At 41.2% G+C, this 26,094-nt stretch overlaps 1 protein-coding gene across 1 annotated transcript in view; it reads right to left on the bottom strand.

Moving 5' to 3' along the window:
• LOC145390422 (uncharacterized) overlaps nt 1-26,094 on the bottom strand; it is a 163,985-nt gene that overhangs the window by 15,335 nt on the left and 122,556 nt on the right. The window contains exons 24-26 of the mRNA XM_080265351.1: nt 23,723-23,825; nt 560-585; nt 238-312 (exon numbers count right to left, since the gene is read on the bottom strand). Of these exons, the coding sequence (XP_080121477.1) occupies nt 238-312; nt 560-585; nt 23,723-23,825 (204 nt within the window). The remainder of the gene's footprint in view (nt 1-237; nt 313-559; nt 586-23,722; nt 23,826-26,094) is intronic.

Below are 26,094 nucleotides of genomic sequence, written 5' to 3' on the forward strand. Positions count from 1 at the left end.
TGGTGTCTTTAGAACGAGAAGTCGGTCTAAAAACACCCAGCATAACACCTTGGTTATATCGTTAACAACCAATGTACTAAATGACTTCTTGGATTACATAAAGTCCTTTGGCTTGCCACTGCGTAAAATCACTTGAAATGAATGGATGGTGGATGTCTCACTTAAATCTTTAAGAAAGTCATGCCTGCATATTTATATTATTTTACCAAAGTTATCCATATCTATCACCGTACTCACAGCAAACATGTGGATGGGTTTCCCGCCATTCAAACCCGGGCAGACAGCCATCACTTGACTGGAGTGGAATGCTGGCTGTAAAAGAATAGCAGTCCATCAAAAGACTCATCATACACATTTAAGCATTGTAGTTGAACAGTTATAAAATTACATATTCAAGAAGTTCTGGTATCAATATCAATATCAATTGCATAATGCTTAAGGTCAGCCAATTATACTTTTCTTTAATATTTACAGCTTAACACCTACACAGTATTTCTAGTACAATAATTTACAAAACTTGTTTTACCTTTACTCTACAAAAATCGTGGCTGGTACTCACGCGTGCAGACTGGGGGGTTGGCGGTGCTAGAGGGATGCCAGAGCCCCGAGGATGTACCGCATATGTAAAGAGGAGAGGGCGGATCTTGGGTCATGGTGTGTCCGAGGAGGCAGCGGGCACGGCACACCCGCCCCCCAGCCAGCCCCCAGCATACCCATGTCCCGCCCCGCAACACCCCTGGTTCCTCTCCACAACCCAAACCTCCTCCCACTCCTCCACCTTCAACCACTGCTGCTGCTGTGTTGGTGGTGTTAGTAATGTAGCCAAACAGGTACTATCTAATGAGGGCCATTGTGGATGTTATGGTTACAATCAAGTGCAGTGCTAATGTTTCTCACGAATGTGTGTGTGTGTGTGTGTGTGTGTGTTTATTTACCTAATTGTGATATACTGGAAATGAGCTACGCTTGTGGGGTCCCGTCTCTGTTTCTCAGTAAGTCAAATCTAGCTTTAAACTCATTAACGTTTTTAGACTGGACGATCTCTTTGTCCAGGCTATTCCACAGGTCAATACATCTATAAGGAAAACTATATTTCTTCATATCCTTCATGCAGCTTGGCTTCTTCAATTTCATTCCATGTCCACTTGTTACTCTCTTATCCTATACAAACAGATCTTCTTTGTTAATTTTATCTACTCCCATCATGGTCCTGAACACTGCATTCATCTGTGTGTGTGTGTGTGTGTGTGTGTGTGTGTGTGTGTGTGTGTGTGTGTGTGTGTGTGTGTGTGTGTGTGTTTATTTACCTAACTGTGACATACAGGAAATGAGCTATGCTCATGGGGTCCCATTTCCATGTCTCAACAAGTCAAACATAGCTTTAAACTCATTTAAGTTCTTGGACTGGACGAGCTCTTTGTCCAGGCTATTCCACAAGTCAATGCATCTATATGGAAAACTGTATTTTTTGGTAACCTTCAAGCAACTTTTTTTCAATTTCTTATCATGTTCTCTTGTTGCTCCCCCATCCCATACAAACAGATCTCTGTCAATTTTGTCTACTCCCATCATGGCCCTGAACACTGCAATCATGTCACCCCTCTCTCTTCTTTCTTCTAAGAAGGGCAGACCGAGCTTTTCCAGTCATTCCTTGTATGCTAGATCTGTTAGGCTAGGGACCATTTTGGGTGCTGCCCTTTTTATTCTCTCTATCTTGTTTATGTCTTTTTTTGTGTGTGGGGACCAAACACTGCCGCATATTCCAACTTGGGGTGGATCATAGCCGCAATCAATTATTTCATCATCTCTCCATGTAATAAAATGCCACTGTAATATTTGTCAAGAGCTTATATGTCTCTCTAACAATCTTGTTAATGTGTTTTTCAGGTGACATTATCATAAACCAACACTCCCAGGCCTTTCTCTTCCCTTGCTTTTGTAACTGGATCATTACCAATCGAATAATTCATTGAGGGCCTCTTGGTACTTTTACCTATTTCCAGTATTTTACATGTTTTTACGTTAAATTTCATTTCCCATATCCGGCTCCAGTCATAAGTCCTGTCCAGATCTTCCTGCAGCATTTTACATTCCTCTTCATACTCTACTTTCCTCATAATCTTTGCATACCTGCAAACAGACTTGCATAACTGTTCATTCCATTCACCATATCATTTACGTAAACCAGTAACATTACAGGCACTAGCACCGAGCCCTGTGGAACTCCACTTAATATTTCCCTCCACCCTGACATCGTGTACTTTACAGTATTATTGTCCTCATCCTTCTGCCTCTCATGATGTCTCTCATCCACTTTAAGAGATTCCCCTTCAGTCCTCCTATATGCTCCAATTTCCACATTACTTACTTACGGGGTACCTTGTCAAAGGCTTTCGCCAGATCTAAATACGCACAATCCACTCAATTATCTCTCTCCTGTAGCATGTCAATCACCCTTGAGTAGAAGTTCATCAAATTAGAGATACACAATCTCCCATTTCTGAACCCAAACTGACCAGATATTTCAGAGATTCAATATCATCAGGTTCTTTGGTTAGCAGTAAGGCCCCCCCACACACGGGCCACATTTCAGTGGACGGTGGCTGCCACTTTTTCTTGGCGAGAAATAAAACGCACGTGTTTCTATGGATGCCCGCACACGGGCCAATTTTTAGTGGCAGCCGCAAAAATATGGTGACTGGGTCCATTTTACCCACCATGCCATGGTGGCTCGCCACTGGTGACCGATGATGGATGCCGTTAATTCAAATGGCAACCCGCACACGGGCCACTTTGTGGTGGTACTGGCAGACGGACTGGCATTGCTGATAGTCCAATCCCTACCCAAGGTCATGTGTCTATCCCAGGTCCTCTCCCTAACCAAGGCCATCTTCCTTCCCAAGGTTACATGCATACACAAGATCATTCCCAAAATAAAAGTTACACTACACTAAAAAGTCATTCAAAGCCTGAAGTTTGCAAAAGTCTACAGTTTGTACCTGGTAACATTATAAATGTGTCCTCCCCTGTGCCAGACAGAATGTCAGGCATTCCAAGCAAAGCTGAACAGTTTGACTGATTCATTTATATATTTTGTTTATTGGCAGCATGTTGGTAGATTTTTCCTAGCAGGGATACAGTTCTTTGATAAATCAGTGTTGTATGTTTTGTTAATATTAATATATTTGCCACTAGGTTTCATCATTTTCAGAAAGGCAAAACATTATGCCATTTTCTTAAATATCTGTGGAACGTAGTTCTGTGTTATACAATTTCAGAGTAACATCTTTACACTTGCAAAAATACAATGTCTCATTTATGACATGTGGTTAATTTACTCACAAGTTTTCTCATTAAAATTCTTGCGCAACGTGTACAGTATGTGTTTTTCTACTTTTACTGTAAGATTGCAAGTCTTTCTTCTGTTGGTACACTCTTCCTCATGTCTGTGTTTAGACATGAAACTGAAGGCCCAACTGCAGTCAGCAGGTCATCAAAAGAAGCACAGGTCATTTTAAAATAGTTTGTAACTTCTTTGGGTATGCTTTTAAGTCTTCAAATAGTGTATAAAATTAACCCCTGATAAGGCTATGGCTGATTATTAGATGTACCCAGTACTTTCTTGTATGGTAGGTGCTTCTTTTCTTATTGTGAGGAGCACAGTGATACATGCCACCTTCTCAACATCCATGATGGAACTGCCTGTGGCTGCCACGAAAAAGTGGCCCGTGTGCAGGATATCATAGCATCCCTCTCCACTTTTAGTGGCACCACAAAAAAGTGGCAGGCACCGTCCACTGAAAAGTGGCCCGTGTGCGGGAGGCCTAATTCTAGTCTTGCTGGTGTGTCATCACCTGTAAATCTTGTCTCTTGTTTGACCCACTGGGTCATTACATTAGTCACTGCTGTATTTAATAGTATACTGCCCCATGAATATTCACTACTTCCTGAGTCCCATTCCTCCCAATTCAGCACTTTACAATTAAAATCACCCATCAGGATTATCTTGTTACTTTTTTCAGTCACTTTCTGTAGGTATCTAATCATGTCTGACAACATCTGGTATTCATCCTCATTCCATGCCCTTGTCGTAGGGGGAACATGTTAAAGTGATGTCTCTCTTGCCTTTCCATCTGGTATCTGGTTTCATATTTATCACTTCAGCCCTACCTTCTCCCCAGTTCGACATTCTCTGCATTTAGGCTGTTCTTCACTGCTATCATACCTTCTCCTCCCATTTTCCTTTTCTCTCTCTTCCCCATAATTTGTATTTACCATCTATCTATCTATCTACTGCCAGACACCATAATCCCGTAAAGGGTGGCCATTTGACACTGAGTTAGTTGTTTTACAGGGGGGGGGCACCAACCCTCCACCAACCCACTTGTTGACACGTAGGGAGCACGTATAGTTTGGTTATATGGTTACCACCCAGCGTTGTAAATGGTTTCTTGGCTTACAGGAAACCATTTGGCTTGTCACTCAATGTAAAGCCACCTATAAAGGAAAGAAAAGGAATAAGAAGTGACAGGAAAGATAGGAGAAATAGGAAGAGAGGAGGGCAAGCACAGAAAAAGAATGATAAAAGCTAAGTACGCAGCACTACATCATGTGAGTGGATGATGGTCGCCACCACCTACCATCTCAAATTTGGATATCGATATCCTCTCCTAACTTAGTCTCTACAAAGCAAATATTATCTGGCTCATTTACCCTCAGGAAATCGTTAATTTCTAGCCTTGCCGAGATTAAACCATCTACATTAGCATATGCCACTTTCAATCTTTTTTCATTGTTTTTTATTCCCTTATTCTTTCTCCCTCTCTTCGTTGATACCACTTCTTCAATTTCTGATCCAAACTCTCCAAAAAGAACTCTGTCTTCTCTTCTTCCATTCTCTGTTTTTTTTTTCCTTGGCTTCCTTCACTTGCTCCTTTACCTTAGCTATTTCTTCCTCATTTGCATCTCTCCTTATCCAAAGACTCTTGAACCCCTCCTTGTCTGCTAGTTTCCATGCCTTGTTCATGATTTCATTTACTGTGATCTGAGACATAAATTTAACTTTAAGTGGCCTCGCCCTTCCCTCCTCATATCTTCTCAATCTAAACACCTTTTCAGTCTCTGCTTGAGCTTCATTGTCACCCTCCATAACTACTGACACTAACTCTTTAGCCCTTCTCAGTTCTTTGTTTTCCCCTTCTGATCTTACTGACATTGGTTTTTCCTCTAATCCTGAAATTATCACATTTTTTTTCTTGTCTGCTACATCCCTGACTAGTGATTCCCTATTTTTTAGTATCCTAACCACTTCCTTCTCCACATTATCCTGGTTTTTCTTTCTCTGTTGTTCTATAATCTTTTTTAGGTTTATTTTCCCCTCCTCCTGAATTTTCTTCCACCCCATGCTCTTCCTTGATTTCCTTAATGTGCTCAACTTGCATCCTCATTTTTTATTTATTCTCATCAAGAGTACTTTTCTTCCTATCCCTATCTTCTTGCAGCCTCTTGCTTTCCCTCCTGAGCTGATTTATTTCATTTGTGGCTGATTCATAACTCACTTTCAATTTTGTTACTTCTCCCTCTTGCTCAGCACTATGTGAACATATGCTCTGTAACCTATTTTTCAATTCTTTAATCTCTCTCTTGTTGTAATGTTCGTTCCTGCAACTCTAATTACAGACCATACCCTTTTAATTCTTGGGCAATCCTCTCAGCCATTTTCTCTACACCTGCTGCTCTTGCTTGGTCAGTTTAATACTCCCTCCTCTCAGGTCTTCACTAGAAAAACCTGCAATTTCACCTTCACTGAATGTGAACAGTGGACTCTCTTCTTCTGCCACTACACAGCCATATGAAAAATTTTAACTTCTAATGTGTCTTGTGTTTCTGAGTGAAGCCTCAGGCTTTTTCGTTAACATCAGATGGGACCACCACTCATGCATTCAATTCACATAATTACAATAGACTGACCCCTTTTTGCCGCTGTTTTGGCGATATTTCCCCACAGTGTGTGTGTGTGTGTGTGTGTGTGTGTGTGTGTGTGTGTGTGTGTGTGTGTGTATATTTACCTATTTGTATTTACCTATTTGTAGTATACAGGAATTGAGCGATGCTTGTGTTGTCCTGTCTCCATATCCACATTTATCTAGTTTACTTTTACACACATGAATGTTTTTCTCCTGCACCACCCTTTTGTCTAAGTCGTTCCAAATACTTAAGTATTTACCCAATATACCTAATTGAGATACACACGAAATATGCTATGCTCGTGGGTTCCCATCGCTGTTTCTCAGTAAGTCAAATTTAACTTTAAACTCGTTTAAGTTTTTAGAATGGATGATCTCTTTGTCCAGGCTATTCCAAAAATCTATACTTACGTAAGGAAAGCTATATTTCTTGATATCCTTCAAGTAGCTTGACTTTTTCAATTTCATTCCGTGTCCTCTTGTTGCTCTCTTATCCCATAAAAACAGATCTTCTCGGTCAATTTTATCTACTCCCACCATGGTCCTGAACACTGCAATCATGTCTCCCCTCTTTCTCCTTTCCTCTAAGGAAGGCAAAATCCAGCTTTTCCAGCCTCTCTCTGTATGACAGATCTGCCAGACTGGGGACCATTTTGGTTGCTGTTCTTTGTATTCTCTCAATCTTTTTCATGTCTTTCTTTTTGTGTGGGGACCACACTACCGCTGCATATTCTAACCTGGGGCGGATCATGGCCACTATCAATATTTTCATCATCTCCTCAACCATATAATGAAATGCTACTCTTATGTTCGTCAAGAGTTTATGTCTCTCTAACTATCTTATTAATGTGATTTTCAGGTGACAAACTATCTTGGACCAGCACTCCTAAGTCTTTCTCTTCTCTCATTTTAGTGATTAATCCATTACCCAACAAATAATTCAGTGATGGCCTCCTGGTACTTTTACCCATTTCCAATATTTTACATTTCTTTACATTAAATTTCATTTCCCACTTCCGGCTCCAATCATGTATCCTATCCAGATCCTCCTGCAGCATTTTACAATCCTCCTCAACCTCTACCTTCCTCAAGATCTTTACATCATCAGTAAACAGACTTGCATAACTGTTCACTCTATCTACCATACCATTTACGTAAATCAGGAACATTACTGGCGCCAACACCGAACCCTGTGGGACTCCACTTGTTACTTCCCTCCATCCAGACATCCTGTCCTTTATTACTGTCCTCATTTGTCTGTCTCTCAAAAAGTCTCTCATCCATTCCAGGAGTTTCCCCTTCAGTCCTTCTAGATATTCTAGTTTCCACATTAGTCTCTTATGAGGGGCCTTGTCAAAGGCCTTCTGTAAGTCTAAGTACACACAATCCACCCAACCATCTCTCTCCTGTACCACGTCAATGGCTCTTGAATAAAAACTCAACAAGTTAGAAACACATGACCTTCCACTTCTGAATCCAAGCTGACATTCGGCCAAAATATTCATCTCTTCTAGATATTTTATCCATCTGTCTTTCAGGATTCTCTCACACAATTTTGCGACCATGCTGCTTAGAGACACTGGTCTATAATTCAGGAGTTCTTCCCTGTTTCCTCCCTTATAAATTGGTACCACATTTGCCCTCTTCCATTCTTTGGGCACTTTCCCCTCTTCCAGAGAACACATGATTAAACTGTGAATTTTATCTGCCAGTTGTTCTCTGCATTCCTTCAGTACCCAATTAGAAATTCCATCAGGTCCTGAGGCTTTCCTTACATCATGAGTTTCCAATAATTTGTACACTTCCTGTTCCTCCACTTTTATATCTTTTATCACCGGTACATTTCTAGTCACTCCCTCCCCTTCCACAAACTCTTTTTCTTTAGTGAAAACTGATTGGAAACATTTGTTTATTATTTCAGCTTGCATTGCTGCATCTTTATAGACCTCTCCTTCTACTTTCAATTTAGTGATTCCTTCCCTTTGTTTCAATTTGCCATTAACAAATCTATAAAACAGTTTGAGTTCATCCTTGTATTTGTCTATTATACCTTTTTCAAAATTCCATTCTTCTTCTCTACGTATTCTTGTGTATTCATTTCTAGTTCTTTTATATTCTTCCTTTGTTCTGGTGTTGCCCCTCTTTCTCCAGTTGTTCCACACCTTATCTCTTTCTTTTTTTGCTATCATACACCTTCTATTAGACCACTCCTTTTTCCTGTTTTCTTTCCCTCTTACTCTTGGTACAAATTTTTCCACTCCCAAATTGTAGAGGTCTAGAAAGATATCCCACTTCCTTTGTATCTCTCTTGTTTCTCTGAATTTTCTCCAGTCCGCATTTTCAAAAAAGTTTCTCAGTCCTGTGAAGTTAGCTTTCCCAAAGTTGTATCTTCCCTGTCTATGACGCTCGTCTCTTGGCTCGACGTTCCCTATTATCATCTGGAACTCAATGACCACATGATCAATTTTTCCTCTAGGACAGAAATATTTCAATGATTCTATTACATCGGGTTCTTTGGTAAACAGCAAATCTAACCTTGCTGGTGTGTCCACACCTCGGAACCGTGTCTCTTCTCTGACCCATTGCGTCATCACATTATTCATTATTATATTTAATAATATAGTGCCCCACGAATCCTTGCTGCCTCCTGAGTCCCATTCCTCCCAGTTCACCTCTTTACAGTTAAAGTCACCCACCAAAATTATATTATTGCTTTTCTCAATTATTTTTTGTAAATAGCTAGCCATATCTGACAACATCTCATGGTATTCGTCATCATTCCATGCTCTCGTCTTAGAGGGAACATACACTACTGCCATATCTCACTTGACTTTCTCTCCAGTTTCTAATTTCATATATATCACTTCAGCCCTGCCTTGTCCCATTTCCACGGTATCTACATTTATGTTGTTCTTCACTGCTATCATCACTCCTCCTCCCGTTTTTTCTTTTCGATCTCTTCTCCACAGTTTGTATTTACCATCTCCCAAATGAACATCAATATCCTCTCTTAATTTGGTCTCTACAAAGCACATGACATCAGGTTCATATTCTCTCAAGAAGTCGTTAATTTCAAGCCTGGCCGATATTAAACCATCAATATTAGTGTATATCACCTTTAAATTATTTTTCATGTTTTTTATACCCTCTTCTCCCCGTCAGTACCACTTCCTCAATTTCTAATCTTTCACAGCTATCCCCCTTACTTTCCTTTACTTCTATTTCCTTATATACCACTTCCTTACTTTCATATCCAATACTCTCCAAAAAAAAGTATTACATTCTTCCTCTGTCCTCTTATCATTTTTTTCCTTTACTTGATCCTTCAATTATTTTAAAACTTCTCTTTCTTCTTCATTTAAATCTTTTCTTATTATAATATTTTCCATTCCAGCCTCTTTGCTTAATATCCAGGCCATTTTGAGTATATCATTTACTAAACTTTCTGATGTCAACTTGACTCTCATTGGTCTTGTTTCCCCTTTCCTATAAGGCCCTATCCTCCTTACTTCCTCAATTTCTTTTACCTACTTGTCTCCTTCAGGGTCAATTTTGCCTAATATACCTCTCACCAGGTTCATGTCTCTCTCGAGTCTCACGGATCTAACCCTTTCTTCCTCCTCCCTGTTTCCAAATATTACCACGCATCTGTTCCTTTCTACAGTTTCTCTCACTACTTTCTCTTTTTTCTTCAGTATTTTCACTACATTTTCTTCCATCTTTTTCTTGTTCATTTCCCTTTCTTCCTGGATGATTTCTCTTAAGCTGACCACTTCTTTCTGTTCTTCTTCTACGTGTGCCCACTTTGCCTTATGTTCTTCTAATACACTATTCACCTTCTCTGTTTTATTAGTACTCTCTTCGTTTCCTCCTCAATTCAACATTTTCACGCTTCAAATTTCTGATTTATTCATTCGCCGTCTCATTGGACTGGATCAGACTCTGTATAGTAATTTCCGTATTCTCAGACACGTCCTTTAACCCTAAATTCTCCACTTTCTTTTCAAGTTCACTAATCCTCATTATCAATGTTTTAACCAGATCCATGATATTAGTATTTCTATCAAATCCTGGAAATTCAAGTCCCTCAGTGTTTACATTTTCGGCCATGTTGGATGTTGGTTACTGTAGCAAAAACAGCTGTTACCGAAAATACTACAAAACATTCCTGTATATTCTTCCCAATAAATCTTTACATTTTTTGTAGTCTCTATTAACTTACAATATTTTAAACTTAAAACAAAACTATAGGAGACAGGATAAACATAATTCCTGGAAACTATTTAAGGTATACAGCCTGGGCCTGGGAGCTGTTGAAAGACACGTCCGTCCGTTGTGGCTGTCCGTGTGTGTGTGTGTGTGTGTGTTGAGAGAGAGAGAGAGAGAGAGAGCAAGCAAACTCTGGTACCTTTTCTAATATATGATGGACTCCACCTACAGATAAGTAGGTTGTGGATGATGGTTTCATTTATGTGTATATTGTATTTGTACTTCTTTTGAGGCAGGAATAGGACAGGGTACAGTTGGATGTTCATAAGATTTTGTGAAAATGAATTTCCAAGTAGTAAACAATTTTGATGACCACAGTAATAATGGAATACATTCAAGAAATATAAAATAATGCAATGTACAAATACTGGACAAACTTACAAATTATGCAGTTAAAAGAAACATTTAAATATCTCAAACTTTACAAACTATACATCATACATCTATCCACTACATTACATCCAGTCAGACACTGATAACTGATCAAGTTAAAAAAGAAAACTGTTGTACTACTGTGTTCTGTACATATATTACAGTATTTGTGGTCAGCAATTCCGTCTCTTGGCTGATCAGCTAACCACGAGAAGAGCATTTACATTAGTACAGTAATATAAGGATGAATGATACTAGGTTAATGGTAACTTGGTGCAATATTTGATAATATATGATATGGAATGCTACCATACTTTCAATTTGATGATGCCATATTAACTGAAAAATTTCCTCAAACCGGTCTTTTAGGCTATTTCTTGAGGATATATGGCATGGCAGGTTAAAATATATACATATACATATATATATATATATATATATATATATATATATATCCATCCATCATCCAATCCTACATTCGCCCATGAGGAGCATAGGAGCCCAGGGCTAGGCAGTTGGTCCCGACATTTAAGATGAGAGTGACCAGCCTCACTCATCCCTGAGTGGCATTACATGAGCAATCAACCCCAATCACCGTTGGATATAAACCTTCACCGGCTCAATCTGATTGGAGTGCAATAATTACCCACTAAACCACCAGGTGCCAAAATTTGGTTATATGGTTACCACCCAGCATAGTAAATGGTTTCCTGGTGTACAGGAAACCATTTGGCTTGTCACTCAGTGCAGAGTCACCCACAGGCAGAAGGAAGAGGAAAGTTTGAAGGAAAGAAAGAGAGAAGAGGGAATGTAAAGTCACCCGTAGGCAGAAGGACGAGGAAAGAAAGACATCTGAGGATGGAAGGAAAGAAGGATGGAGGAGAGGAAAGGGCAGACACCCGAGAGCAGCACTACATCGAGTGAGTGGATAGTGAGCGCCTCCACCTACCACAATAAATATATATATATATATATAAATACAGGATAGTCCAAAGTAGGTTGACATTTACCATTTATTCCAACACAAAAGACACACTTTTAGTCTTGTAAGTGTTCAAAGTGTCCGTCCTCACCACTGACACATTCCTGGAGTCTGTCAGCCACACTTCAACACACAGTAATGCACAGGTCCAGGTTGGTGTTGATTTCCTGGCAGGCCTCTGTAATGAACTCATGCAGTTGAGACAGAGTGTGTGTGTGTCAACCTACTTTTGCACCACCCTGTATATATATATATATATAATGTACAGTATATACACACGTTACCAAATTAATTTTAATGCACCGTTACAATCAACCTCTTTTTAACCCCTTTCTTCTTGCTCATATAGTGATACTATTCTCCATTTCACCGAGTCTGGTACAATCAGTGATGTCGTCATCACCTGTAGCACTGATAAAGGTCCTCAGAACTGGATATACCTTTTTGTATTGCCTTTGTATATTAATTTTCAAGGTAATAAATAGAGGTTTACCCAGTGCAAAGGATTTATTGTACATCAACACAATAGACGTTGAGGACATCACTGATGGTGCCAAACTTGGTGAAATGGAGTATAGTGATGACAATGGGTGTTTAGGAAATGGCAGGAACTGTTGTGATGGTTGTTATGTAGCAAGTGTGGCTGTACCAACAGTTATAATGCATTAGTAATGACAGCAGCAGTGATGATGTGGGTACTAATAAGACAATGAAATGACAGCCACTCTGTGTTCAACCAAAATTCATGACAGTATCCAAGTAAAAGAGCAGTTACATAATGGACATTCATTTGCAGCTTGCTGCAGGTGACACTGGTGACTTCATAAATTACTTTCACACATCTTGAGTGATAAAAGTTTTTGACTGAAATGTATTTTTAAAACTATGAATGTTACTTTACCACCAACTCAAAATGACATTGAAGCAAACACTGTACAGCAATGCAATTTCTTAATAACAATGAATACTTTGTGTTTTAATTCCAGGTTGTAATACTGAAATAATACAGTGAAATGTCATTTCGAGTTGGTGGTAAAGTAACATTCATAGTTTTAAAAATACATTTCAGTCAAAAACTTTTATCACTCAAGATGTGTGAAAGTAATTTATGAAGTCACCAGTGTCACCTGCAGCAAGCTGTAAATGAATGTCCATTATGTAACTGCTCTTTTACTTGGATACTGTACTGACCCTTAACTGATTATTGTATCTCAGCTATCTTATATGAATATGACAGTCCAGCACTGTGAAAGATGATCATATACTATACTTGTTTGGTTTTATTTATTTTGGCTCTAAAACACTTTGTACATGCTTCCAGGTGTCAGTCTTATTCACCTCATGCTGCACTACCTCTGGCAGCATCACTATTTAATCCATTCAACCTGAAGCAGTGGTGTTAATGAAGAGCCTACTCTTGGTGGTATCATGTACCCTGGGTGGAGCTAAATAGCTATAGCATCAACTATTTCCCTGAATCTCACTGTGCAGGAGGACCCTGGTCAAACCCTGGCGAGGCACTGTCTAGCCTAAGGGGGTACTGGTTCCCTACATGATAAATTGTACTATACTGTATTTGTAGAATGGCCCCACAGAAGCAGTTGCATGCCTGCTGTCCATAATTACAAAAACACCCCTGATGTGGTTTTGTAGGACTTGATCCAAATTCTAAGGTGCAATTCTTGGTGTTCTATTCTTCACATTCACACTCCTAGATTTTTCATCCTATTTTCATCAACTAACCTTTCCACATTTTCACACCACCTCATTCACTCCTTATACATCACATCCTCACTGCATGCAATTCCTAGCTGACCCCTCAGCTGCTAATTTTTTATTCAGTCTTATGCAGCACTGTCTATCTATCTATCTATCTATAGCCCGACGCCCTAATCCCGCAAAGGGTGGCCGCAGACAAAACGCCTCCAAGTCACTCTGTCACCCACCATTTGACTCCCCTCCCCCCAACTCACCCCCCCCTCCCTCATATACCTCTCAACTCCATCCCTCCACCTCATCCTCGGTCTACCCCTCCCTCTCCCTCCCTCCACCTCACCTACATACACCCTCTTAGTCAGTCTTTCATTCTCCATTCTCTCCACATGTCCAAACCACCTCAGTGTATTTCTCCTAATCTTTTCAACCACATCCACATCTACCCCACAACGTTCCTTCACTTCTTCATTCGTCAACCTGTCCCTCCACGTCACTCCACATGCTCCTCTCAAGTAACTCATTTCCACTGCTCTCACTCTTGACTTGTTCCCCTCTTGCAAGGTCCATGCCTCGCTTCCATACGTCAGGGTAGGAATCACAATACCATCATGCAGTGACTTCTTAACTTCCATACTCACCTACCTATTTCTCATCACTGCTTTCAGTGTACCAACAACCTTTCTTCCCTGCTGTACCCTTTCACGTACTTCATCCCCCAAAGTTCCATCCTTACTCATCACACTACCCAAGTACTTGAATGCACTCACATTCTCCATATCCTCACCATCCAACCTCACTGCACACTCTGTGACTTCATTCCTCTCAAACACCATAACTTTACTTTTGTTTCCTCCTCCTACACACTGTCCCAAATTCATTCACCAAACCTTGCAACTCCCATTCATCTTCACTCAACAATACTGTATCATCAGCAAACAGCAACAGCGGAAGCTTCCAAATCTCACCCTCATTCATTAGGGCCACCCCCACATCCACTGCCCTACCTTGCACCTCCTTTACAACCCCATCCATATATATATTAAACAGCCATGGAGACATCACACACCCCTGTTTCAGTCCCACATTGAGATCAAAGAACTCACTCAGCTCACCATCCACTCGCACCGTAGCCCTAGCTCCCTCGTACATACTCTTCACAGCACTCAACAATTTCCCCTCCACTCCACATATTCTTAATACTTTCCACATACCTTGCCTATCTATTCTGTCATAAGCTTTCTCCAAGTCCATGAAGGCAGCATACACTTTCCTTCCCTTCTCTAGATACTTCTCCACTAAACATCTTAGAACAAATATCTGATCTACACACCCTTTTCCCTTCCTAAATCCCCCTTGTTCTTCTCCAACTAGCTCCTCTGTCATATGCCTAACCCTATCAATGAGTATTCTACCATATATTTTACCAGTCACACTAAGAAGGCAAATACCCCTATGGTTACCACATACTTCTCTCTCCCCTTTTCCTTTGTACAGAGGAACAATTATACCTGATTTCCAGTCCTCTGGAACCCTTCCCTCTTCCCAAGCCAATCTACACAACTTCCATATCTACTCCACAACAATCTCACCCCCATACCTAAGCATTTCACCACACACTCCATCAATTCCTGGGGCCTTTCCCAGCTTAATCTTCTTCATCGCTTCCACTACTTCCGACCTACTGATCTCTTCCTCCCTCCTCTCATCTCTTCTTCTCCCAGCCATTCCCCAACCACTTATACTCACACTGCTCTCACTCTCTACATTCAACAAATCCTCAAAGTGCTCCTTCCATCTCCTCAATTTCTCTCTCTTCTCCACCAACAATCTATTATTCCTATCTTTCACTCCCCTACTATTTCCCCTTTCACACTGCCTTACTTTCTTTACCTCCTTCCAAAACAATTTCTTACTCTCCCTCCATTTCACACTCAGATTCCTCCCAAACTCTTCATCCACTTTCTTCTTACTCTCCTTCACCAGTCTCTTAACCTCCCTTCTCCTGCTCACATATACCTCTCTCTTCTCTCTCTCATCTTCTCCCCTACCTCTACTCGCCAACCATTCACCATATGCCTTCTTCTTTTGTTCCACAGCTCGTTTCACCTCATCATTCCACCATGCTGTCCCTTGCACACCCTTGCATCTCCTCCTCACTCCACAAACCGCCTCACACGCTGCGCTTATCTCTTCCGTGAATATCTTACATACGTCTTCCACCCCTTCCATCTGCTCTAGCTCATACCTTCCCACTGTCACACACAGAAAAACTACACATTCATATGGCCATCCTCATCTCTGTGAATAGAGAATCACTGTGCCCTCATCACAACACACTAATCTCATGTATTTCACTATCACAAAGAACCCTTTAAAAAAATCTGTCTAACTATATACAGTACCCTCGCATGCAGTATGGGTTTGTCCAGTACTATTTTCGTCCAGTACGGCAGACAAAAAAATAAAATAATTTATTACTGTAGTACGGATTTGTTGGGCTAGTACGGATCGGCCGTGCAAACTGGGCCAAATCCGAGGAGTTCTTCTTTAGTACTGTCGCACTGAGTCCAGTACTATTACCCGCCTGGGCGCGGGAAGATGGCCAACATCGAGGAACGTTTCCCTAGTACTGCTACACCAGTCCAGTACGCCTTCCTTGTGACTCGTGATATGTGCCAGTCAAATTGCAGTATTGCACTTCCCCCTGATGACGAAAACGACGATGTGTCAGTGTGTGACTGTGAGGGATTTATGGGAGAGGTTGAGGCAGAGAGGCCTCCTCAGGATCCTGAAGGACCTTCTCTAGGGGGTCAGTAAGACCTTCTACAGCCTCGAAAACCCCTCCCCTTCCCCCTCATGACCATCACCACTCACCTTAAAGGTGGGTAAAATCTTAGTTGTGTCAAATTGTAGTTACGTTGAATTTTGGGGGGACTTTTTCATGGCTTGTCTGACATTATCCATTTTCCCCTTAAGGTCTGTTGTTTTTCCAGAAAGGATTTAATCCAGTACGGCAGTACTGTCTGACAAAAATACCATACTGGACGCGAGGGTACTGTACCTAGGCTGCTTCCCCCAAAGAAAGGGAGGTAGCCAAGACAGGATGACACACTCCCAATTTACTCATCCACACGCCTACATTCATTTGCATCTTAGCCCTAAGGGGAGAAGGGACAGATCCCTACTGCACCACACTGCATAAGGGTCAACTGCACAGGACACTCGGCGACATCCACTGCAGGGCCCAACAGCAGAGCTGGTTTACCCCTGCTGCATCATAATGGACTTATCCCCTTACTCGCACCTGATCTGATCAGCTGATTAGACCAAATGCGGGAGAATATTCCCTCAGGGCTGCGTCATCATTTACTCATTCACAACTTCTCTCCAATAATTTCTACCACATGCAGCCACTCTTCCTTGCTCAACAGACATCCCTCTCGCATCCAACGCTCTCTTCACACTGTCCATCCATCCTATTCGTAGTCTTCCTCTCGGCGTTACACCTCTCATATCTGATCCAGTTATTTTTTTCACCAATTGCTCATCATCCATTCTCTCCATATACCCTAACCATTGCAACACCCTCTGCTCAACTCGATCAGCCATCTCCCGCACGACTCCAGTTCTCTTTCGCACTTCATCAAAAATATTTTAAAAAATAAAAAATAACCTCTAGAATTGCTCAGCTGAAATGGCTGGCTTCCTGTGGTTCACTGAACTCACATCCAGATGTGCCTGGCACTGCAATTACTAATACAATACATTATCATTACTCACTTCCCACTATTATCAACACATAAAATCCATTCCTCAGCACCCAACTTCCTCTGTGCCCACTATACCACCTCTCAATGTATCCCATCAAAAGCCTTCTTAGATCAACAAAAGGAGAGTAAACTATCTCTTGTCACCTAGGAACTTTTCATGGAGTTGCCTGACAAGTCAAGTAGTTCCTCTTCTGGGCATGAAGCTAAATGTATCTTATTAGCCTCTTCAATACAATGATGATTTTTTTTTTTGCAATTTAATTATGTTTAGTAGACCCTCTTTTGAAAGAATGAATGAGGGCTATTTCTAACCTTTCCAATTAAAACAGAAAATCTATCTTGAGGTGAAGAAAATTATTAAATAATATATTACCAGACTGAAGGGGTAAATATTCACTCTCTCCCTAACAATACATTCCCAAAACTCTGTTCGTTCATTTGTTTTTGAAGGCTCCAACATGCTTGCACATGTCAGTCTTGGTCACCCAATGGCAGCTATCCATGCTGCTTGATCTCTGGCAGCTTCCCTATTCAGTCCTTTATCCCTGAGGTCACACTCAATGACTTAGTTCCAGGTCTTTTTTGATCTACCTTTCACAACCCTGCTCCCAGCAATAACATTTCTCACTTTCTGCATCCAATTATCACCCCCTATCCTCTCCACATGCCCAGACCACCTCAATCTACCTCTCCTCATCATAACACCAATACACACCAGTCCCATCCTACCCCCAAACTCTTCCATCATAAACCTAGCTCCCAAGCCTCACATTCAAGGACGCACTGCACATCCACCTTATTGCTGTCATTTCTGTATATCTGAGCCTGCGAATATCCTCTTCCTTTACTGCTCAAGTCTCACTACTGTACAACATTACACTCCTAACACATGCTGCATACAAAGATCCCTTAGCATGGAGGGAGAGCCTTCTCAATGTCAGAAGAGCCAACAGCTCCCTGAACTTCTTCCAGCCACTCCTCACTCTAGCCACAAAGCTTCCTCCAGCCCTACCTCCAGTACATGTTTCCCAAATAACAGAACCCTGCAACACACCCAAGAAACTCTGCAGCAAGTTCTCCTTTCATGCCTGACAACATCCACCTGCTCTCCCCAACACAATGTACACATGAAATCAGCATTATCTTGCAGTCTACCTTTAACACCACTGCATCTCTTATGCACCCACTTATTACAGGTAGAGTCCCGGAGGATTGGAAGTCAGGTATAATTATTCCCTTGTACAAAGGAAAAGGGGAAAAAGAAGTGTGTGGTAATCATAGGGGCATTTGTCTTCTTAGTATAATAGGAAAAGTGTACGGTAGGATACTTATTGACAGAGTTAAAGAAAGAACAGAGAAATTAGTTGGAGAAGAACAGGGAGGCTTTAGGAAGGGAAGAGGTTGTGTAGATCAGATATTCATTCTTAGATCTTTAGTGGAAAAGTTTCTAGAGAAGGGAAAGAAGTTGTATGCAGCTTTCATGGATTTGGAGAAACCATATGACAGGGTGGATAGACAAGGATTGTGGAAAGTGTTAAGATTATATGGAGTAGATGGGAAGTTGTTGAATGCTGTGAAGAGTATGTACGATGGTGCGAAGGCTGCAGTGCGTGTGGATGGTGAACTAAGTGAATTTTTCTCTTTGAAAGTTGGGTTGAAACAGGGATGTGTCATGTCTCCATGGTTATTCAATCTGTACATGGATGGGGTAATAAAAGAGGTACAAGGTAGGGCAGTGGATGTTGGAGTGGTCCTGGTGAGAGAGGATAGTGTTTGGAAACTCCCTGTACTGTTGTTTGCAGATGATACTGTGTTGTTGAGTAAAGACGAAGGGGAGCTGCAAGGCATGGTGGATGAGTTTGGGAGAGTGTGTAAGAAACGGAATCTAAAGGTGAATGTAGGGAAGAGTAAAGTGATGGTCTTTGAGAGAGGTGAAGTCAGTGAATGTACAGCGAGGTTGGATGGTGAGGAATTGGAAAATGTGAGTACGTTTAAGTACTTGCGTAGTGTGATGAGTAGGGATGGAGGTTTGGAGGGTGAAGTGCTTGAAAAGGTACAGCAGGGAAGAAAGGTTGCTGGTTCTTTGAAAGCAGTGATAAGAAACAGGGAAGTGAGCATCAAAGTGAAAAAGTTACTACATGACAGTATTGTGATACCAACTCTAACGTACGGAAGTGAAGCTTGGACGTTGTTGGAAGGACACAAGTCAAGAGTGAGAGCAGTGGAAATGAGTTATTTAAGAGGAGCCTGTGGAGTCACATGAAGAGACAGGCTGACGAATGAGGATATAAAGGAGCATTGTGGCGTGGATGTGGATGTGATAGGAAGCGTTATGAGGAACACACTGAGGTGGTTTGGCCATGTGGAGAGGATGGAGGGTGAAAGACTGACGAAGAGAGTGTATGTGAGTGAGGTGGAGGGGGGAAGAGGGAGGCGGAGGCCGAGGATGAGATGGAGTGATGGGGTGGAGAGGTATATGAGAGAGAGGGGTGCGAGTTGGGAGCAGGGCAGTGAAATGGCGGGGGACAGGGCGACTTGGAGGCGATTTGTTTGTGGCCACCCCAAACGGGATTGAGGTGTTTGGCAATAGATAGACAGATAGATTATTACAGACACTGCACAACATGGAATTACTGTACTTCTCATGCCCTCTTGGCAAATCACACATGGCCACTCTCCCTCTTCTCTGACAGTACCACCACCAACCCTAGATATCATCGCTTTTGTTTTATCTGCATTTGCTCTTAAGCCCTTCTGCCCCATACCATCTCTCCACTTCCCATATCTTTCCTCCGCCTCCCTTTCATTCTCTGCAATCAACACCAAATCATCAGCATACAACATCTCCCACAGAAGTCTATTTCTAAGTCATGTGAGAGGGCTTCAAGTACCATGATAAACAACAAAGGACTCAAAACTGACTCTTGGTGCACACCAACATTCACAGAAAACTCATCACTCAAATCTCCACTCATCCTTACGTGGGTGCAAGCACCCACGTACATTGCCATAACCACCCTAACCAGCCACTCCTTGATCCCAAGTTTTCCCATTGCCCACTTCACCACCTCTATAAGGACTCTGTCAAAGGCCTTCTCCAAATCAACAAAAACAATGTACAGTTCACATTTCTTTCCTATATATTTTTCCTGATGCTGTTGAATAATGAATATGGCATCAGTGGTCCCTCTGCCTGGCATAAATCCAAACTGCATCTCATCAATATTCACTGTTTCTCTAATCATACCTTCTAGAACTCTCTCCATTCCTTTATTATCTGGTCTAAAATCTTTATGCCTCTATAAATTCCTCTTTCCAGGGCATCACCCTTTCCCTTTATACACATTCACAGTCACACTCTTCAGCCAGTCATCTGGGACAACACACTCATATATAATCGTATTTATCAGGTCAGTGACAAACCTCACACCTCTATCTCCTGAGGCTTTCAACATTTCAGCAGTCAACCCAGAAACACCCACTGCCTTCCCCACCTGCATCCCGCCTATTGCCCAGCTCACAGTAGCAGTGCCAATTAAAGGCCAAGGGCCAAATACTGGATCTGTTGGCTCAAAACCTTCCCTGTCCCAATCAAACTCCTCATTTAACAACCAGCTGTAATGATCTCTCTATGTATCTTTAATATCCCCACTGTTCATCACTACCCTTCCTTCATCATTCTTCACACTCTGCTCACCAATGATATCCCTACTCTCCCTCTTCCTCTGATTTGCCACTTTAAATATCATATTCTTCCTTTCCACATGATTTAGGTTATCAAGTCTCCGTGACTCAGACTTCACCATGTAAACCTCTTTCCTTGCCCTATGCTTGGCAGCCAAGTATTCCTCTTTGTTACCATCCTTCTTCCATTCCCGGAAAAGCCTTCTTTTCTCCATAACTGCAGCTTCCACACACCCATCCAACTTACTTTATGTCTTGGTGGGCCTATTGTCCATCCACACACTGAATCAGTAACTCTCAACTTTCATTACCTGCTTCAACAGTTTTAGACACCTATATGCTGTTCCCCAGATCAAGAACACCAGCCTTCTTCTTATAAACCTTCACAACCACATTCTTCAACCAATCATTTGTTACACAGCACTCACTCTGTAATAGGATTCATGATATCAGTTACTAATTTCACCATTAAATCCCTAGACACTTTCAAAATTTCTGTTAAACGTTTTTATTTTTGAAGGCTCCAACATGCTTGCATGCATCGACCTTGGTCACCTAATGGTGGCTCTCCATGCTGCTTGATCTCTTGCAGTTTCCCCATTTAGTCCCTTAACCCTGAGGTCACACTCAATGACCTCGTCCTAGGTCTTTTTCAGTCTACCTCTCACTACCCTACCCCCAACATTAACACTTCTTACTTTCTGCACCCAATTATCATCCCCCATCTTCTCCACATGCTCAAACCATCCCAATCTTCCTTTCCTCATCACAATACCAATACACTCCAGTCCCTTCCTACCTCCCAGTTCTTCCATCGTAAACCTAGCCCTCCCAGGCCTTGCATTCAAGGATGCACCGCACATCCATCTAATCATTGTCATTTCTGTACGTCTGAGCCTGCGAATATCCTCTTCCTTTACTGCCCAGGTCTCTCTACCATACAGCATTACACTCCTAACATATGTCACATACAAATATCCCTTAGCACGGAGGGAGCGCCCTCTGAATGTCAGGAGAGGCAACAGCTCTCTGAACTTCTTTCAAACACGGAAAAGGATTCTGGGCTATGTTGTCTTATTGCGGCAAAGGAAACAGTCTCATATGAGGTTAGTACTGGACCATTCAAAAATTTCTGTACAAACTTTAAGATAACTGACAAATTATAATCACCTAGTTCATGCTGTCATGAACTAAAGACACTTCACTGTACAGTAATAATGCATATCTTTTTCTTTCTTCAACTCTGTGTGAAGTCTAGTACAAGACATTTTGGAAAATGAAAATATTCCACATTTAAACACAGAGCAGGCTTCCAAACTCACCACACAAATGAAGGGAGCTAATGTGCCATGATTTAAAAATTCCTTCATCTCACCCTTCCTTAGAGATGACAGGCTGGTAAGGGGGTAGAGCTGTCGTGCCCAGTGCATACTCAGGCAGAAATTCATATGCAGGCACAATAATCTCCACAGTGAGCTATGTGGAAAATATTAATATAACAAGGGTAGGGTACTGTCAAACATTCCTGTGTACAAATTTATGACACATCTTTAAAAGAGAAAACTAATTCTTCCATAGATTAACCCTCCAGTGGTCTGGGATTCATTTTTGAATTTACTTTGGCTATTGCCAGATAATTTTTATCATAATCACCATCATCATCACCCCACCTTCTTCTCCCATCCAAAGGTGGGGTAAGTTTCCCTGCACACTAAAGGGTATAGATGATAAGGGAATAAGTTAGATGAATAGAAAGATCTTTGCATTTACAGGCTACATATTGCAATATACAGCAGGAAAGCTAACAGGAGAGTACAAGAAAAAAAAAAAGAAAAAAAAAGAAAAAAAAAAAAGGGTAAAACATATGCTTAAAGTTATACTGTATATAAAAAAGATTAACCAATCACCTGTACAGTCTCCCCCCTACAAGGCAATTAGGACAGATTTCACATTTTTTCTGACCGCTGATCATGCTTGACAATCTGGGGTGGGTTGAAATGATAAGTAATCAACACTATAATCATTTGCACAACTGTACACAGGTTTCATCACTTAGGCAAAACAACAGAAATATACAAACTATGGCAGCAACTATCATATCACCTGCATGCTTCAATAATAAAAGTACCATAATAGAAATACTAGCCACATACTGATTGTTACAATAAAACTAGATATTAGGGAGTTGAGTAAATACCATAACTCTGATGGTGAAACCTTATTTTTTCTTTAATATATATTTACAGTAATCTTTCTTTTCTAGCCAAAACATAGGAGTATTATCAGTCATGGATAATCAACAAGCACATTCACTTGCCTATCAGTATTGTAGAATATGTGGCCTAAGATCTCATTTGCACCCAGCTGACTAGAAATTTCAACTGTTATGATTTCTCCCACATAATAATGGAGTGTGACAGGATTCACAAGAAGGCAAACTGAATGCATTAATGTGGGAGAACTATCAACTCAATGCTCAGTGAAATGAGCCATGCAGTCACCCACATATTCAAGTTCCTGGAATGCTGGCTCCACTTCAAAAACCTAACTACAGTATATGCATATTTTTCTTCTAACAGATGGAAAAATAATTTGAAATATGCTGAAAATATCTGTATGTTTCCTGATTCCTTTCTATCATCACATTCTAACTGTAAGTCATCCAATTTAAACAAGTCCAAAAGTGCCATGCTATTTTCATCCACTCAGTACTCATTACTTGTCTTCTTAGAGTGTACATTCTAATACTCTATTCCAACTGAACTTTATTTATATCATTATATATAACTAAATTATGCTAGCATTTTGGTCAATCCTTAAGGTATAGAGATTTAGTTTTGGTCCATGTTTTCATTTCACTGTAACTCTGCCCTAATGTATCCACTACTACCTTAACTGTTTTCAATTCTACTACAGTACTTTCAAGACCCATATCTATACAAGGGAATGGAGGAAATACTTACAGTGGACTGTGATTGTGAAAGAACATTTTCCCCGATTACGGTAGGGATCCATGGCCACATAGTGAACTGGGTAGGTACCAGCAGTTAGTGACCGACCTGGTTCCTGAAAAGTAGGATCAAGTAATGAATGAAGACAGTAAAGAAATACCAGCCATTATTTTCTGCACTCCAACCCTAATTCTCACCTATGAGACTGAATGAGGAAGGACCCACAAACAAAGAAAATGGGGACAAAAGTTGGAGGTTTATCAAGCAGTGCTGCTGTTGTGGCCCCAGGCTAATCTGAACATGAATTGGGTTAACTGCATGCTGAAGTTGCCCTCTTTCTGCAGTCCATCCTCCTCCTTTTTGGGAACAGGGCTAGTGGTAAGTGGTGGCGACCATCATCCATTCACTTGATGTAGTGCTGCCTACTTCTTCCTTAGCTTTTATCATTCTTTTTCTGTGCCTGCCCTCCTCTCTTCCTATTTCTCCCATCTTTCCTGTCACTTCTTATTCCTTTTCTTGCCTTTACAGGTGGCTTTACACTGAATGACAAGCCAAATGGTTTCCTGTAAGCCAAGAAACCATTTACAATGCTGGGTGGTAACCATATAACCAAACCATACGTGCTCCCTACGTGTCAGCAAGTGAGTTGGTGAAGGGTTAGTGCCCCTCCCCATAAAACAAATAACTCAAAGTCAAAAGGCCACCCCTTACGGCATTATGGCATCTGGCAATAGATAGATTGATAGATTCCGTTGAGAGGCATCTTTAGTTCTTGCTGCTACTTAACCCTAGTGTATCTAGCTGAGCAGACCCACTGACCTCAAGTAAGCAACAGCTTCTGTGGGACTGCCTGCAGATGCAGTACTGTACAGTACATACATTGTGAGGGGAATCAGTAACCAGTTATGTGAGTATATGGCATATGTAACACCATCTGTGGCTGAAACCAGTGTGATAGGCTGAGGATGATGAGGGAGTGGGGGGGAATCCTAAGCTGAGAGTTTAAACGAGTGGGAACTGAGCAGTGCTTTTAACTCCTCAAGGGGCGAGATGTCATCAAAGTCCTCAAACTCACTCATTCCTGCAGATGTCAGAGGCACATGTCTTGGTGAGACAGATGGTGCAGATTCACCTATGCTTCTTAAACTGTGTGCTCCAAACACTCCTTAAAAGTCTCATTTCTACTGATAATATTCACAATCCTTAACTGTCTCAGTTCTACTGATAATATTTAAGGGTATCCTAGGTTTGTTGAAGGGTGCCACCCATTAAAAAAAAAAAAAAAAAAAAAAAAAAAAAAAAAAAAGTTTCACCCAACACTCCTTTTTCGGGAAACAGTTCAGAATAAAAAAAAAAAACTTCAACAACCACACCAACTCCAATCATACCCACCACCCCAACATATTCCAAAGCTGTCCTTTCTGGATATATCCTGGAGACACACCCCAGATGTACACCACACACACCTCAACCCCCACCCCTAAGACACACCACACATGCATACCAGATATACTTGTACTACCAATACCCTCTGCCCCTAAACATCCCCATATAAAGATGTTAATAAAATTATGTCACTTCAACTTTAGAGATTTCACCGTTCACGACTGGATAGTGACTCAGTGAGTAAGTGAAACAGTTAGGGACACACACTGGACATGGCTGCTGCTGTGGATGCAGCAAAATGTAACAGCCAGTCTTATATATCTCTTTACAAGCTCTCGAAGACCAGAAACTCTGGAAGGTTTGAAGCTTGGCTACAGTAGTCTAGATCATTTAAGTCACAGTAGACTACCCTGTGTCCCTGGTATCATTAAGATAACAGTATAATTTCAGCCACCTCTTGGAATCTAACTATGCTCACCTCTGACCCAAAATCACTATCAACCATGTCACCATGGCATTTATATTACCAGTATGGTAATTTATTTCAGGATCTTCAAGTTCCGTACACAAGTGGAGGCCACGTTAACTGTGGTGGAATGGTGCCACATCAATCTTCAAGTTCCGTACACAAGTGGAGGCCACGTTAACTGTGGTGGAATGGTGTCACATCAATCTTCAAGTTCCGTACACAAGTGGAGGCCACATTAACTGTGGTGGAATAGTGCCACATCAAAACAGAGGTTATGCTAACCAGCCCTCAGCTCAGCACCACAGCATCAACCAGATCCCACTCTCCTAGGCAGCTCTGTACTCTGCACCACCCCTCCAGCCAGACCTTCACACAAAGCCTGCTAAGTCTGTTATGGCATTCATGCAAAAACTTAACTTTTTCACTTTGGGTGTATTTTTTGGGCTGGATGTCCCATACATGGGAGTTTTGAGAAATATAAAGATAATTGTCTAAATAAAATATTCCACACCAAAAAAACAGACCATAA

Source organism: Coenobita brevimanus, chromosome 14 (genome assembly GCF_032717465.1).
Source record: "Coenobita brevimanus isolate Jiangsu-jjx chromosome 14, ASM3271746v2, whole genome shotgun sequence".
In the NCBI taxonomy this organism is placed as follows: Eukaryota; Metazoa; Arthropoda; class Malacostraca; order Decapoda; family Coenobitidae; genus Coenobita; species Coenobita brevimanus.